Genomic DNA, 16,258 nt, shown 5'->3' with positions numbered 1-16,258 from the left:
ACAATATTAAAATGTTTTATAACACTATTCTTGTGGGCTGTAAGTGCTGTAGATTGAAACAGATATTGCATTTATATTTTGAATTTATGGTACTTGTTCTTTGTGTGACAGTTTAGGCTGCTTTGATTCTATTTGCTTTCATTCCCAAACATCAAGGCTGCAAGAACCTGCTTCATTGTATTCTCTACATTGGCGCATTTGTACTCCCATCACATATTGTAATGTATCTCAATAAAGCCATGGTTCCTATTACTGAGGATGTTATAGTATTAAAAGTGTGTAAATATGTTTTTAAGTCTATGATTACCTGCTCCATCACTATACGCAAGTCATTAGTATTCACTATCGTTAATAACTCCTATAACTACAGCAGTGCATTACATAGGGAATAGTGGTATGCAACGTGACCTTAACTAAACTACAGTATATAGCAGTTATAGTACTATTTATATAGTATTCACTAATACAGTTATCATGATTTTAAAATAAAAATATAATAAGTTTATCAATGTACACCTGCGATTCATTTCAGTTGCTGATGTGCCCTATAGACTACGCACCTTGGTGTTTCACCATGTTTCTGCCAGCCACGCAATTTTACAACAGGTGTCGGGACAGTATGACTAATATGAGGTGTAGTGGGAGGCATCTCCTACCTGATTGTAGGAGAGGGTCTGACACTAGCCGCGATGCTAGCACAAATCCCCCGTCCCACTACCACTCACCCGCTAGCTGCTCCCCATCCCCGCTGACAGTACAATGCAGATGACAGGCACCGGGAATGGCGCATGCGCAATATCAGCCTAGGTACTGCACATGTGCATACCCCAGGTTCTATGGGCTTCTTCGGCTTTTCAACACAGGTCTTTTTTCTATTGTGAAATGATCAACCCGTGTCGGCAACCCAGCTCTACTCCCAAGTCGAAGACCCTTTCACACTAGAAAAGGACCCGTGTTGAAAGGCAAATTACCGGGTAGAAATGCTTGACCAGGTAATTTGTCTGCTGAATATATTGCTTTTGACCATGCATGTGCATATGCACAGCTATTCGCAATCACACTTTTCGCAATTGCTTTTCCGTGATGTGTACAGGTGGCTACATCTGAATCACTATACTCTAAACCAGGGGTAGCCAATTCCAGTCCTCGAGAGCTACCAACAGTTCATGTTTTTCAGACCACCTCGCAGGTGCACAGGTGCACTCTTTACTCACTGACAAATGACAAAAGATCCATAGGTAGAGATAATTACTTAACTTGTGATTCTGTGAGGAGACCCGGAAAATGTTAACTGTTGGTAGCTCTCAAGGACTGGAGTTGGCTAACACTGCTCTAACCACCACCTAACCCTATCTACAGCTTAACCACAGCCTTACCTTAACTGTTGCCTACATCTGACCACACCCTAAGCCTAACTGCAGCTTAACCAAAGCCTAACTAGAGCCTAACGGCAGCCTAACGCTTAAAGTCGTCAAAACATTTCTGAATGCTGACATGAACGTATACCATATGAAAATAACGTGCAAGTATAGATGAAACAGTAGATCAACACATATATATTGTGTAATATACACTGCATTTAAATACATAAGGGGAAGCAAACATGCCCTGCATCAGTTTTAGCATTGAAGCGGCAATCATTTACACTGCAAAATCAAACTGGTTTTGCAGTGTAAATGATTGCTGCATTAAAAAAACTGGAGATTTCTTACCAAATCTCTAACTTTCTGAATCTCTCATCCTACTAAATGTCCACCCATATGTTAGATGTAAGACACATTTTATTACAATCTGTTAATAACAATAGCTAAAACAATTTCAGATATTGTACTTGTGGCTTAGCAAGTTACACAAGCAATACCACACTTGTATATGTTAGAATGTTTTGATAGACCAAACATAGTATATCGATTTTTTTCAAACACCGCAAATCCATAATATTATATAAAGTACACTAAGCTATCACTAGTTTTCAGAACACATATTTGAAACATAAATGTTTATTACCTCTGTCTGGCAAAATAATGTTGTCGCAGTCTTTCCCATTCAGTACCATTGTGTTACTTCATGTTTCAGTTCTCCCTACTGATACAAGTCATAGTCTTAACACCTTTAAGTGTTAGTGTCTGTAAAAGTAGTGTTCATTCTAGCACCTGTCATATGTGAAAACCCATGCAGTTCCTCTTCCCTGCCTGGGGTGTCGCTGTCTGCTGTAGTGCTTCTAGCACAGTGTGGTCTGTATATCAGCACTGATATGCAAACCAGACCTGTGCTAGAAACACCATAGCAGACAGCAACACCCCAGGCAGAGAAGAGGAACTGCATGGGTTTTCAAATATGGCGGGTGCTAGAATGAACACTGAATAGTATTATACCCCTGTAAGCAACACCTCTGGATACATAGAAATTCTTCTATACCTCCGACAGCACAAACAGTGGCTCCGCCACATCTCTTTCCATTTCCTGCTCAAAGAGGATCAGCTCCTGGGCTAGTTTGTCCTCAGCCTCTCCGCACAACTTCAGCATCTTCCTAGAGAACAGCAAGGGAAAGCAATTATGACAATGACAAACATTCCTCAATAATTCCAGTATCATCATTTCCATCATTGCCCCAACCCCTAATGCCCATATGGAGAGTGAGAGAGAGGAGTCATCGCTTTTCCGTATAGTGGTATTAATCTCTGGGCGAAGGCACAATGATTTTCTGATACTTGTTTCCTAGCACGGCGCCCGTCGTGGGTGATCGCATACCTTAACTTAAGGTATGCGATGGATGCGACCAACGCGATTTTAGGCCTTTTCCCCGACAATTAAAAAATCGCGTCCATCGCATGCCTTAAGTTAAGGCATGCGATGCGACCGACGCGACCAACGCGATTTAACAATGAATGCATTGTATTCAATGTTAAATTCCTATGTAAAATCGGGTGCATTGTATGCCATTATAATGGCATACAATGCGACCGATGCGATGGACCCGATTTTACATAGGGAACAATGTTAAATGGGCCAATGGACCAGATTTTTCATTGTATACCCACCCTGATGGGTAATTTACATGACAAATGCCCCCCCATTGTTAACGCCACCCCACGATGAACGCCAACCCTAAGCGTGGCGAGCGGCGGTGGTACGCATCCTCCGCCCTTTTCATACCCCCACTATCCACGTCGGCGTGGAGTTGAATTTATATAGTGTGGCGAGCGCAGCGAGCCACCGAGCCCGAAGCGTGGCGAGCGGACGCGCATTACTTCACAGGTATTACGTGTCCCCTCTTCACTCTTCGGGCTCAGTGGCACCCGATTTTGCACTGAAATGCATCAGAATGCATTGAAATGTGTATTAAACTAGTGAAATGCCCCCAAATGCCATTTTTCATAGTGCACCACCCCCACTATCAACGTCAACCCGAAGCGTGGCGAGCCCGCGAGGGGCAGTGGTACGCGTCCTCCGACCTTTTCATACCCCCACTATCCACATCGGCGTGGAGTTTGTTTTATATAGTGTGGCGAGCGCAGCGAGCCACTGAGCCCGAAGAGTGACGAAGGGACACGTAATACCTGTGAAGTAATGCGCGTCCGCTCGCCACGCTTCGGGCTCGGTGGCTCGCTGCGCTCGCCACACTATATAAAACAAACTCCACGCCGATGTGGATAGTGGGGGTATGAAAAGGGCGGAGGATGCGTACCACCGTCGCTCGCCACGCTTCGGGTTGGCGTTCATCGTGGGGTGGTGTTAACAATGGGGGGCCATTTGACCCATCAGGGTGGGGAAACAATGGAAATTGGGGTCTGGGGGGCATTTAACATTGGGGCCAATGTAAAATCAGGTCTCAGAGACCATTTTACATTGGTTCCAATGTAAAAATCGCGTAGATCGCATCGCATGTGATTTGGTTGGATGGACGCGATTTTTTGGGACCCAATGGATACAATTTCCATCGCTGGCGCCGTGCTAGGAAACAAGTACCGATTTTCTTTGCTACTTGCATTCCTCATAAAGACCAGCCAGGCAGACCAGCCTTCTTCTGGTTATCACTATGACACCACTGCTGGTTCCTCTGTTTTACTGATATCCAGCTCACATTAAATTGGGAGCTATCTCCAGAATTAGGGCAGATCAAAAACAGTCAATTTATTGCACTAAACTGTATTATCCCCTAAAATGGTTTCAATCAGCAATTAAATTAATTATTAAAGAGGCAGACTAAATGCTGATAGATCTAAATTTGCTGAATGCGCACTTCTGCCATGCACAAAGTCACTTTTTCCGAATATACCATTGCGTATATACCATTATCTCCACCCCACTGCTTACATCGTCACCTATCTGCTTCTGATGCCCTGCTGTTAAATATATGACTGCTGATGCAGCCATGGTTTATAAACTTCACAGATGTTCTCCAATGTTCTGTACTGAACGTCACCTTATCATGTTCTGTTCATTTTGTTTCTGTTTCTATACTTTGTAAGGCACTGCAGCCCCCTTAAGCATACCTCCCAACTTCTATCATGTCGAAGATTGGGGTGTGTGGTGGTGAGAGGCATGACCTTCAAATTGCGTCACTCACACAAGGCCACACACCCATTTTGCCGCTGCTGCCCCTCTACCTGTAGGCAATAGACGCTGTGCACATGCACACAGCATCTATTCAATACTGCCCAGTGGGTGCCAGTGGGGATTCCCAACTGCAACCACCACTGCTGCGGGACACTGCTGGCCCCGGGCATGTCCCAAAAAAAATGGGACAATCTCACGGAAAGCAGGAAAGTTGGGAGGTATGCCTTAAGGCACCATATAAATAAAGAATAATACAAATTATATATACACAACAGTTAAATAGATAACCATGAATGCTCTGGAACTACGTGCACACATTGGGCGAATGGGAGATGTACACATCTCATACGCATCTACACTTGCAGCTGAGTAGGTTCAACTGAGCTGTAAAGGGGTCATTTCATGCAGGCTGAGTCAGTAAGAGCATGTTGTCAAACTACAAATCCCATAATGCCTTGCCACAGTTTTGCTATAAGGGAGTGTTAAAACTGTGGCAAGGCATGCTGGGATTTGTAGTTTCACAACATATGGAGAGCCACAGGTTGGCCTGTCCTGAAATAAAACATCCAGACAAATCTGAACAACTCTGCATACCAGATATACAGTATGTGCATTTAATTCCATACATGTAATATGGGAGCAAGAACAGCCAACTCTGCATTAACCTCTGCGTGTCCTCATTCTTACTTATTTGTAAATGACCTTTGATTTAGTGCAGAGATACATATTTTTCTATCAACGTAAAGAACAGTAACAGCTGTACCCAATTCTCACCCAAGCAAGGTGTCATCCCCTAAGACAGCAGATCCTTCCATGAGGCATTGAGCCAGGGTTATAAGAGGCAACTTTTTCTATGGGAGAATACAAAGACATAGATGGCTAGTAACAATTTTGGCAGAAATAGTAAGAGTATTCTTTAATGCAAACACTATTAGAGAAAAGTAAAAAGTAAATAAGGTAAAGCATATAAAGAGGTGTGCTGTACTGTAGCTCACAGACAATGTCTAGGTCAACAGTCAAAAGGTCAACCCCAAAACATCAACATGCACAAGGCCACACTAGAAAAAGAAATGACTGACACATCAAAAGGTTGAGATGCATTTTTCCCTTTTTTATAGTGTTAACGTCAAAACCATCAATGGACCAATAAAATGGCGTGCAAATAAAATATATGCAATCCGTATTATTAAAAAAAGGGTTAAAATGGCCGTGAGATTAAAAAAAAGGGAATAAGTAGTCATGATAATTAAGACACCTACAGCAGATTAGACATCTAAAGAAAAAACATTTGAATAGCACACCTGTCCATCACTTTAAAAGAAGTGCGAATCTGTGAATTTATAAGGTGGGAAAAAATTACGCCCAAAAGTAAACATTTGAATACCCCCCATTGTACCACATCCCCTATGGAACGGCTGCGCTCAACACACATCCACGTGGATGAAAAAGGTTAACAACGCCGGAAACAAATCCACAAAAAGTCATGACGACCGTTTCATTTGTCAACCGCTGCCATGCGACCCATTGACCATGTCAACCATATGATGTCAAATTAATGACTGTCAACCTAAACATTGTCTGTCTGGATACCAATATCAAGTGTATTTCTTCATGTGTTGTCTGTTAAAGAATTAAAATAGACTTGTTTAAACAGTATTTTTGCAAACATTCACAAACTCATAGCAAATAGGTTTCCAAACTTCTCAGAACCCCAAACAGTTCATGTTTTCCAGGTCTCCTTACAGAATAGCAAGTGAAATAATAGGTCCACCTGTGGGTCTTTTAAAATGTGTCAGTCAGTACCCAGTGTGCACCTGTTGGATTGCCAGGAAAATGTGAGCTGTTTGAGAACCAATGCACAGCAAATACAGTAGGTGGCAAATGTCAATGGGATTAACATAGGTGTGGTTCAAATTTGGGTACTTAGCACATCCCAGAGAAAATGCCAAATTGTATTTTTGCTCAGTGTTATTTTCCTGTCGTATTGGTACGTGGTGCCAGGTGTTCTCTTTTTTTTTTTTATTTTAACATGTTCCATTTTTATAACTAGATCCAAAAAAGAGGAAGACATGATTGAAATAATTTAAGAAATTAATAAAATGAGCATCTTTCGACAGTGTATGAAAGCTGCTACAAGTCTGGTATCAGTTTGTAAATCTCCCCCTCCTCATACACATTTGCTCCATACAGAAGTTGAACTACAAGTTTAAATAAGTATGAAACAGAGATAATTATAAGGATCACATTAAGGGGGACATTTACCAAAATGGATTCGTAGAAAAAAGGTGTATTCGTAGGGAGAAATACACCTTTTTTTTACGAATTTGTATTTTCGGGATTTACAATCCCAAAAATACAACAATTCGTAGTCCTAAAGATGGAACATTCGTATTTGTATTTACAAATACGAATGTCTACACCATCGATAGGATACGACAGAAATCACCATTCAAAAGAATGGTGGTTTCTGATTTACTAAGCAGCCGTACTGATAATACTAGTGGTGTAAAACACCCACGCAAATACGACAGGAAAATAGAACACCATTTTCCTGTTCTATTTGGATCAGTCAGATCCGTGCAGGCTTCAGTGTAAAAAAATAGAAAAATTAAATAAATAAATAAAAAAACGGCGTGGGGTCCCCCCCACAGCCGAAACCAGCACCAGGCTGACAGAGCCTGGAGCCGGTAATTAAAAATCAGGGAACCCAACAAATAGGGGTTCCATGATTTTTAACAACCAGCCCCAGGCTCCTGCTCTGGGGCTGGTTCCCAAAATACAGGGGACAAAATGACTAGGGGTCCCCCGTATTTTAAGAACCAGCCCCAGGCAAAACCAGCCAGCAGGGTAATGCCACAGCCGGGGGGAGACTTTTTATGCAAGTCCCCCCGGCCAAAGCATTAACCCTACCGACCAGTCAGCCTGGCCAGGGGCCCTGGGGGAGTGGGGACCCCCCCAATAAAGGGGTCCCCCCCCTCCAGGACTTACCTGACCAGGCTGAAGCCTGGTGCTGTCCTCGATGCCCCTGGGCGGTGGGCATCGAGCTGATAGCGGTGTAAAAAATAGAACAAACGATTGTTTTTTACTGTGGCACTACAAGTGCCAGCAAGCCTCCCCAGCAAGCTGGGACTTGGAGAACCACAAGTCCCAGCCTGCTGGGCATTAAAGGGCCCGCTGGGTCTTGTAGTGCCACAGTAAACAAAATAGTTAAATAAAACACACTGACACCCATTTTAAATAAAAGTTTAATACACACATTACACACATACTGATACTTACCTATCTTGATCCCGTTGGTAGGTCGCTGGCTCCGGTGTCGGCGGCTCCGGTGTCGGCGGCTCCGTGTCGGCGGCTCCGTGTCGGCGTCCTGTCCGAGGATAATCCATGTTGGACCTGTGGAAGGAAATCCTACTCACCCAGGTCCTGCATGGATGGTCTTCTTTCTTCATCTGTCGACATCCAGGTCTTCTGACAGCTGCTGGCGACTTCCAGCAGCTGTCGGCATCTTCCGTGACGCTCCCCGGCTTTCAGAGCCGGAGAGAACCTTCCTCTTCGGTGTCTGGGCTCAGAATGAATTCTGGCCAATCAGGAGCTGCCTAGCCGCCTAGCGGCCAATCAGGAAAGGTCTTTCCTGATTGGCCGCTAGGCGGCTAGGAATTGGCCAGAATTCATTCTGAGCCCAGACACCGAAGAGGAAGGTTCTCTCCGGCTCTGAAAGCCGGGGAGCATCGCGGAAGATGCCGACAGCTGCTGGAAGTCGCCAGCAGCTGTCAGAAGACCTGGATGTCGACAGATGAAGAAAGAAGACCATCCATGCAGGACCTGGGTGAGTAGGATTTCCTTCCACAGGTCCAACATGGATTATCCTCGGACAGGACGCCGTCCCCGGAGCCGCCGACACGGAGCCGCCGACACCGGAGCCAGCGACCTACCAACGGGATCAAGATAGGTAAGTATCAGTATGTATGTAATGTGTGTATTAAACTTTTATTTAAAATGGGTGTCAGTGTGTTTTATTTAACTATTTTTTTTACTGTGGCACTACAAGACCCAGCGGGCCCTTTAATGCCCAGCAGGCTGGGACTTGTGGTTCTCCAAGTCCCAGCTTGCTGGGGAGGCTTGCTGGCACTTGTAGTGCCACAGTAAAAAACAATCGTTTGTTCTATTTTTTACACCGCTATCAGCTCGATGCCCACCGCCCAGGGGCATCGAGGACAGCACCAGGCTTCAGCCTGGTCAGGTAAGTCCTGGAGGGGGGGGACCCCTTTATTGGGGGGGTCCCCACTCCCCCAGGGCCCCTGGCCAGGCTGACTGGTCGGTAGGGTTAATGCTTTGGCCGGGGGGACTTGCATAAAAAGTCTCCCCCCGGCTGTGGCATTACCCTGCTGGCTGGTTTTGCCTGGGGCTGGTTCTTAAAATACGGGGGACCCCTAGTCATTTTGTCCCCCGTATTTTGGGAACCAGCCCCAGAGCAGGAGCCTGGGGCTGGTTGTTAAAAATCAGGGAACCCCTATTTGTCGGGTTCCCTGATTTTTAATTACCGGCTCCAGGCTCTGTCAGCCTGGTGCTGGTTTCGGCTGTGGGGGACCCCACGCCGGTTTATTTTTTTTAATTTATTTATTTAATTTTTTTTTACACCTTGCAGCCTGCACGGATCTGATTGATCCGTGCAGACTGCCTACAAATAATTCGTATTAGCAGCCGTATATACGGCTGCTAATACGAATTCCTACGACATCGGAGGGTTACAAAGCAGTCGTATACGACTGCTTTGTAAATCCCCCTCCGGAACACGACTTTGCATACGACTGAAACAGTCGTATGCAGTCGTAGGGAAAATACTAATACGAAAAACTAGGTTTTTCATATTAGTAAATTTCCCCCTAAATCTCTATAACTACTAAGAAGACAATGGTTAGATTCTAACACTATAAGAAAGGCCATTTTAAATTTATGAACACAACATTCGATTCAGTTTAAGGGCCTCCATTACTTGTGGAATACAAATTACAAAATGCCCATACCCCACCTCTTTAGCAGCATGCCCATAAGCCACCTCTTTAGCGGCATGTCCATAAGCCACCTATTTAGTAGCATGTCCATACCCCACGTATTTAGCAGCATGCCTATACCCCACCTCTTTAGCAGCATGCCTATACCCCACCTCTTTAGCAGCATGTCCATACCCCACCTCTTTGGCAGCATGTCCATACCCCACCTCTTTAGCAGGATGCCCATAAACCACCTTAGTACAGCCTGGCCCACACCCACTTGTAGACTCATGCTGCTGTTCCAATCTCTGCACTGAGCTCCCTTTGTGCCTACAAGATGTGAAGACTCCTTCATAACCTTGCTCTCTTTTCATTTTACATCTGCATTTATTTTATTTAAAATGTCAGTAACTGGCACTACTGGGGTCATGATATGTAACTGGCACTACTGGGGACATTATATGTAACTGGCACTACTGGTGGCATGATATGTAACTGGCACTACTGGGGACATTATATGTAACTGGTACTACTGGGGACATTATATGTAACTGGCACTACTGGTGGCATGATATGTAACTGGCACTACTGGGGACATTATATGTAACTGGTACTACTGGGGACATTATATGTAACTGGCACTACTGGTGGCATGATATGTAACTGGCACTACTGGGGACATTATAAGTAACTGGCACTACTGGTGGCATGATATGTAACTGGCACTACTGGGGACATTATATGTAACTGGCACTACTGATGGCATGATATGTAACTGGCACTACTGGGGTCATGATATGTAACTGGCACTACTGGGGACATTATATGTAACTGGCACTACTGGTGGCATGATATGTAACTGGCACTACTGGGGACATTATATGTAACTGGTACTACTGGGGACATTATATGTAACTGGCACTACTGGTGGCATGATATGTAACTGGCACTACTGGGGACATTATATGTAACTGGTACTACTGGGGACATTATATGTAACTGGCACTACTGGTGGCATGATATGTAACTGGCACTACTGGGGACATTATAAGTAACTGGCACTACTGGTGGAATGATATGTAACTGGAACTACTGGGGACATTATATGTAACTGGCACTACTGGTGGCATGATATGTAACTGGCACTACTGGTGGCATGATATGTAACTGGCACTTAATACTGTATGTGCAAGAAAATGATTGCTTGCCATTTAAATTCAGTATCTGAGATTGTATACAAACTTTGTTCCAGGTTTTAAAACCTTGTTTCATGCACAAATAAAATATATTTGTGTGTATTTCACGTGTTTGCTGTGTATACACCACATAAATGCAAGATACCTCATTTAGATATAAAAATATTCCAAAATACAGCTTCTGGTCCTGAGCATTTTGGATAAGGGATACTCAACCTGTACATGAATACACTTCTAATGTACTTTAACTTCTAGAATGCTGCAGAACCTGTTTCCTCCCGTTCATCTGCATATGAATGTTAATGGCATTAGGCAAATATATGAAAAAGCTGCATAGCTGAATAAAAGGACATTTGGGAGAATATAATTTTGGTGATATTAGCTCTCTAGGAAAGACCACAATGGTTTAATTAATGGAAATGATCTTACCGATCTTTTATCAGTGTCTGTTCCTTGTTGTCCTTGTAAACATGCTGTAAGTTTCTTATGGGTGCTGTGGGCGACCTGTTTAACTAGCTCCAGACGTTTCTCCACCTGCAAGAGTACAGGAAGATGCACCAATGTTACATAGGACTGACAGACACATGGACCATCTCCGCTGCTTGTCCAATGGACTAATATGTACAATTTTACACAGGAGTGAAGGGTTAGATAAAACATAAGTAGGGTGCAGAGTGGATGGTTTACCATTGATGGGTGAATTTAGTAATTTATAAACAGGTCAGAGAATAATATATATTTATGAGCCTTAAGCAGCCCATACACGTTCCGTTTAACGGATCCGTTTGGGACTTAGGCCCTTATTCTGGTTGGTGCGGATATTCCCGCATTCTTACGGAGCGGTCCGCACGCCACGGTGTTCTGCCGCGTGCGGCCATCGTCCGTAGAAACGCCCACGGGTCCTCCGCATTCGGACGGACTCACTCTTTAAGAACAGGGCGTGTTTACGGACGACATACAAACCATGCGTGTGCGGGAGAAACACTCCGATTCTGCACGGTATTACAGAGTATTACAGAGTATGCTCGGAAATACCGCATCCGACCGGGAGCCAAGCGGTGCTACCGCCCGTAAGCGGAGTATTTACGCCAAACAACCCACTATTAAGTATCTTCTGCAATACATCACATGACCCACTTATTCAATTACCTATCCTCATAAAAAACTGCTTATTTGGAATTGGAATCAATTAGATGCCAATATATCCTTACAAGCATGCCTAACACATGCATTGCACACATTAACCCTTACAGCAATTGAAGTGCAATGGTTTCAATTAAAGCACTGACAAGCGTCCTATTAGTGAGTAATGAGTAAAGGAGTCGATTCTATTGGGTTCAGGTGTTAATGCTTGTAGTCATTAGGCGTACGTTCGCCTACCGCATGAACGAGTGGTGTCCGCAAAGCAATAGTACACTTGTGGACACCGCACATTTCTTCCCTTTTTGATCGCGTGCATTCGGAGTGGTATCCGAATGTACGCCCCCCAACATAAGTGTACTCCCCCGTGTCCGCCCATGTTTCCGCCCCGTTTTGCCCACTTTGAAACTACGCCCATGTGTCATTCCGCATGACGCCCATAATACGCCCATATTTCCCGACTGATTGCGGGCAACAGTTTTGGACGGGATTTGGCCTAACTGGTACGGAGTCAAGGCGTGGCACATGCGCGTTGCGTTCTCCACGCATGCGCAGACGCCGAAAAGACGCGATCCGAAAGTATGCGGTAAAGTCCGCGTCAATCAGAATAAGGGCCTTAATTAGCACACATCGGATTGGATCCCTAGTGCATGCAGTGTGCATGCACTGCGATCCGATCCGATGTGTACCTAGTACAAAAAGTATGTGCAGCACATACTTTTTGTACCGTACTACCGGTATGTGATGCGTGGGAGCGCGCATCGCATAGTACAGAACGGAGCCATACACAACGGACCGTGTATGGGCTCCTTTATGGCCCTATAAATAAAACAGGGGCCTACTGGAGTGGTATGCCAAGCTGCTCCCACAGGGGAATGTCAAATCCCCTATAATAGGTACAAACAAATATATAATGGTGGAGTGCTGGAAGTATTACGGATCAATTAGGTATTACAATATTCATAACACTTTATTAATTAAATAAGTGTGCATGAAACATTCAATTAAAAATATATATAAAATTAATAATAATGAAAAAAAATAATAAAAATGCAATTAATAATAACAAGTGTACTATAGATATTGGAGGAATACTAATGTAACAATTAAAGGGTGTATACTTATTTGAAATGGAGTCCCACTTGTTCTTATATACTGTAGCTCCTTGCAGAGGCTCAATTCCCTACGGGTGCCGGACGGGGTCCTGACAGTAGGGGTCCCGACAGTCATTTACCCGACGTCGAGATCCTGACTGTTAAAACACTGGCAGACGGGTAACCGACGGACACCGGCTATTCTCCCTCGTGGGGGTCCAGGACCCCCACGAGGGAGAATAGAATAGGTGGCGAGTGTAGCAAGCCACCGTGCCAGCAGCGTGGTGAGCGCAGCGAGCCCGCAAGGGTCTTTGTTGCGCTAGCCATGCTGTCTGAGTCCAGCCAGTCGGGATCCCACCGTCGGGCTAATGACTGTCGGGATCCCGACTGTCGGAACCCTATACCACACCCCTTCCTCACTGGGTATCCGTTTAGGATGACAAATTTAGGGAGTCCATAAACCTTGCAGAATTAAATATCGCTGGAGGGTAATTGCAGTCCTCAGGTTAAAGAGGCATCCTCACGATGTTGCGGTATTTGTAATCCGCAATAGCAGGTGGTAGTGCCCCAAGATAATGGTAAAGTGCAGGAGATATTCCGGACTGTGGGGTGAGCGTTGTGGAGCTACTGGTAACAGGAAGTCCAATACAACCAATTGAGTCCAATACCTAGTTAAAAGTGCCGATGCTGCCTGACATGTTTTGGCGTTCACAGACGACATTATCAAAGGTGTAGCATCCTATCTAGCCTCTGGGTTTTTATACCCCTAAACAGAAATACACTTTACATAATTGGTTCATTTACCTGATTGATACATATACTTAGAGTGTGTTTAATGATTAAAAGTGTATATACTGTACTTATATATTAGTGGGAGGCAGACCCATATATACTAATAAAACATGTATTTAACATGATAGGTACAAACGCCCGGCTTGGGAGATCACTTTTTCTGAACAGCGCCCCTCTTCCGGATGTTTGAGCACTCGTCAGCAGGGACATTCTGGCGGGTGCTGGGGATTAATGAGAGGGGCTCCATCTGTACTTCCTGCATGCCACAGCAGCTAAAAGTCCGGTGGAACGCACATACCCAGTGGGGAAGTGAGCCTCTGATTCTGCAAGGAGCTATATAAGAACATGCGGGACTCCATACAACCTTTAATTGTTACATTAGTATTACTCCAATATCTATAGTACACTTGTTATTATTAATTGCATTGTTATATTTTTTTTTCATTTTTATTACTATATATATATATATATATATATATATATATATATATATATATATATATATATATATATATTTGAATGTTTCGTGCACACATTTTTAATTAATAAAGAGTTATGAATATTGGAATTCCTAATTGATCCGTAATACTTCCAGAGCTCCACCATTATATATTTCTTTATAAACAGGTCAGTTAGACAAATGTATTATGAGCCTTTATCTGAAAAAAATGTTCGCACAGGGCTTTATTTTCGATCAAGAAAAAGTACTTAAAATGCTTTAAAAAATAACATGCCTTTATTTCAGAAGAGCATTGATTTGAGTGTGACACCCACATTTGGTAATGCCCTCCTTAATTTCAGAACAAGTGAATATTAATGACCTAAATGTAGTACAGATGATTTCAGAGTAAATGATCTTTAACCAGTGGTGCCTCCAGCTGTGCACCACTGGCGCACCACCACTAGGGGCACTCCCCGTCGCGCCCCCCCCCCCCCAGTGCTCAGCTCTGCTCCCACGACCATACACCGGAGCTGCTGCCCCCCACTGCCATTCACAGTAATGACCAGACAGCAGGCCCCTCCTGGAGAGGGTCATGTTGGAAGGTATGTTGTTATACATATCATGGAAGCTTTGCACTATATATTATAGACACTAACAGGCATGTGCGGAAGCAGAGTCCTGTGTTCCACTATGGGACTTCCCCCCTCTGCCACATTATGGAGAACCTCCTCCACCATGGCTCACATGGTGGTTTGAGGTAAGTAAAAAGTACTGGATGGAGTTAAAGGGCCGGAGTAGTCCATAATACGGGCGAGGAGGGGGTCTTCTACCATTACACCCACGACTGCAGGATGAACTACAGACCAGTTTCAAACCTTCCTTTTCTAGCAAAGGTCGCAAATCAACTAGAAACTTGCCTGTCAAACCATGATATTTATGATCCCTTTCAGTCAGGATCAGAAGACATAGCACCAGAACAGCCCTGGTATGTGTGCTGAATGATCTTCGCATAGCAAGAGACAGAGGTGACTGTTCAAGCTTAACTCTTTGAGTGCCAACATGAGAGGTGTGCAAAATATTGGGTTCAAAATGTTGTGTAAAAAAAGATATTTCCTATATAAGGTAAACATTACAGGTCGTTATGATGAATAAAAATGTTTGCTTGGCAATTTTCCCACCAATTTTGTCAAATTTCCTTATTTGAGAATTTGAATTGCTCAACTTGGCCTTGAGGTTATGCCTGTGATGACCTCTGGTGTCTCCTTGTAGCCACCTAGGTTTGTCCATTTCTTTACCATTATGCAAGTTTTTCCACCTTTGCCATTTATCTTATATGCTGTGGTACTGAGCCAGAGTGCTAGAAGCCTGGGATTCATCTTCTGAGCCACTAACGGTCTCCTTTTCCGGTTTTCTTGTTTATTTATTGCTTTGGTATTAATGTCAGAGTTCTACAGTACCTATTTTTGTCCTCATTAGTTGTTTATATTTCTGATATAGAGCATATTTTATCCAAGGTGCTGGCCACTGGGTTTTATGGTTATTTCACATAGTACACTTTTTACCCAATCTCTTCCCTCCTCATCTCTTTCATTTTTTTCTCCTATTGCCAAGTGAGATCACCTGGAGGAGAGCGTAGAAGGCCACTCAATGCAAATACTTCATCAGAGGTTTTATCTTTGCATGTCTGCTGGCTTTGGATAATTTGGAGCAGTAAATAATCAGATATTTCAAACACGTTGGCATAAGTTACAATATGTACATCTATTCATGATTTCATCCATCCATCATATGATACAGGGCACCATTAGCATCCCTTGGGTATGGATCACAGGATAGACAAGCATTAGGACGATCTATGAAGGTCGAAATGCATGAAGGTTGACATAACTGAAGGCCGACATGGGGTTAGGTCGACACAAAAATTAGGTAGACGGTCAAAAGGCTGACATGTTTTTTTTTTTCAGTTTTTTTTACCAAATGTCGACAGTCAACATGGACACCATAATGTAGCACTGCATTCTCTCACATGGCTTGCTGCACTTG

At 43.8% G+C, this 16,258-nt stretch overlaps 1 protein-coding gene across 5 annotated transcripts in view; it reads right to left on the bottom strand.

Annotated features, from left to right (window-relative positions):
- ARHGAP44 (Rho GTPase activating protein 44) overlaps positions 1 to 16,258 on the bottom strand; it is a 185,187-nt gene that overhangs the window by 76,470 nt on the left and 92,459 nt on the right. For 4 of the 5 annotated variants that reach the window (XM_083148383.1, XM_083148384.1, XM_083148387.1 and 1 more), the window contains exons 3-5: positions 11,177 to 11,281; positions 5,335 to 5,411; positions 2,419 to 2,530 (exon numbers count right to left, since the gene is read on the bottom strand). In XM_083148383.1, coding sequence (XP_083004509.1) covers positions 2,419 to 2,530; positions 5,335 to 5,411; positions 11,177 to 11,281 — 294 coding nt within the window. Of the gene's footprint in view, positions 1 to 2,007; positions 2,086 to 2,418; positions 2,531 to 5,334; positions 5,412 to 11,176; positions 11,282 to 16,258 lie in introns of those variants that run through there. The other variant, XM_083148386.1, reaches the window with a different exon arrangement.

The sequence above is a fragment of the Crinia signifera genome, chromosome 6, assembly GCF_055691185.1.
Source record: "Crinia signifera chromosome 6, ASM5569118v1, whole genome shotgun sequence".
NCBI lineage: Eukaryota > Metazoa > Chordata > Amphibia > Anura > Myobatrachidae > Crinia > Crinia signifera.
The sequence above is the reverse complement of the archived record's forward strand: the minus strand, read 5'-3'. Positions and strand labels throughout refer to the sequence as shown.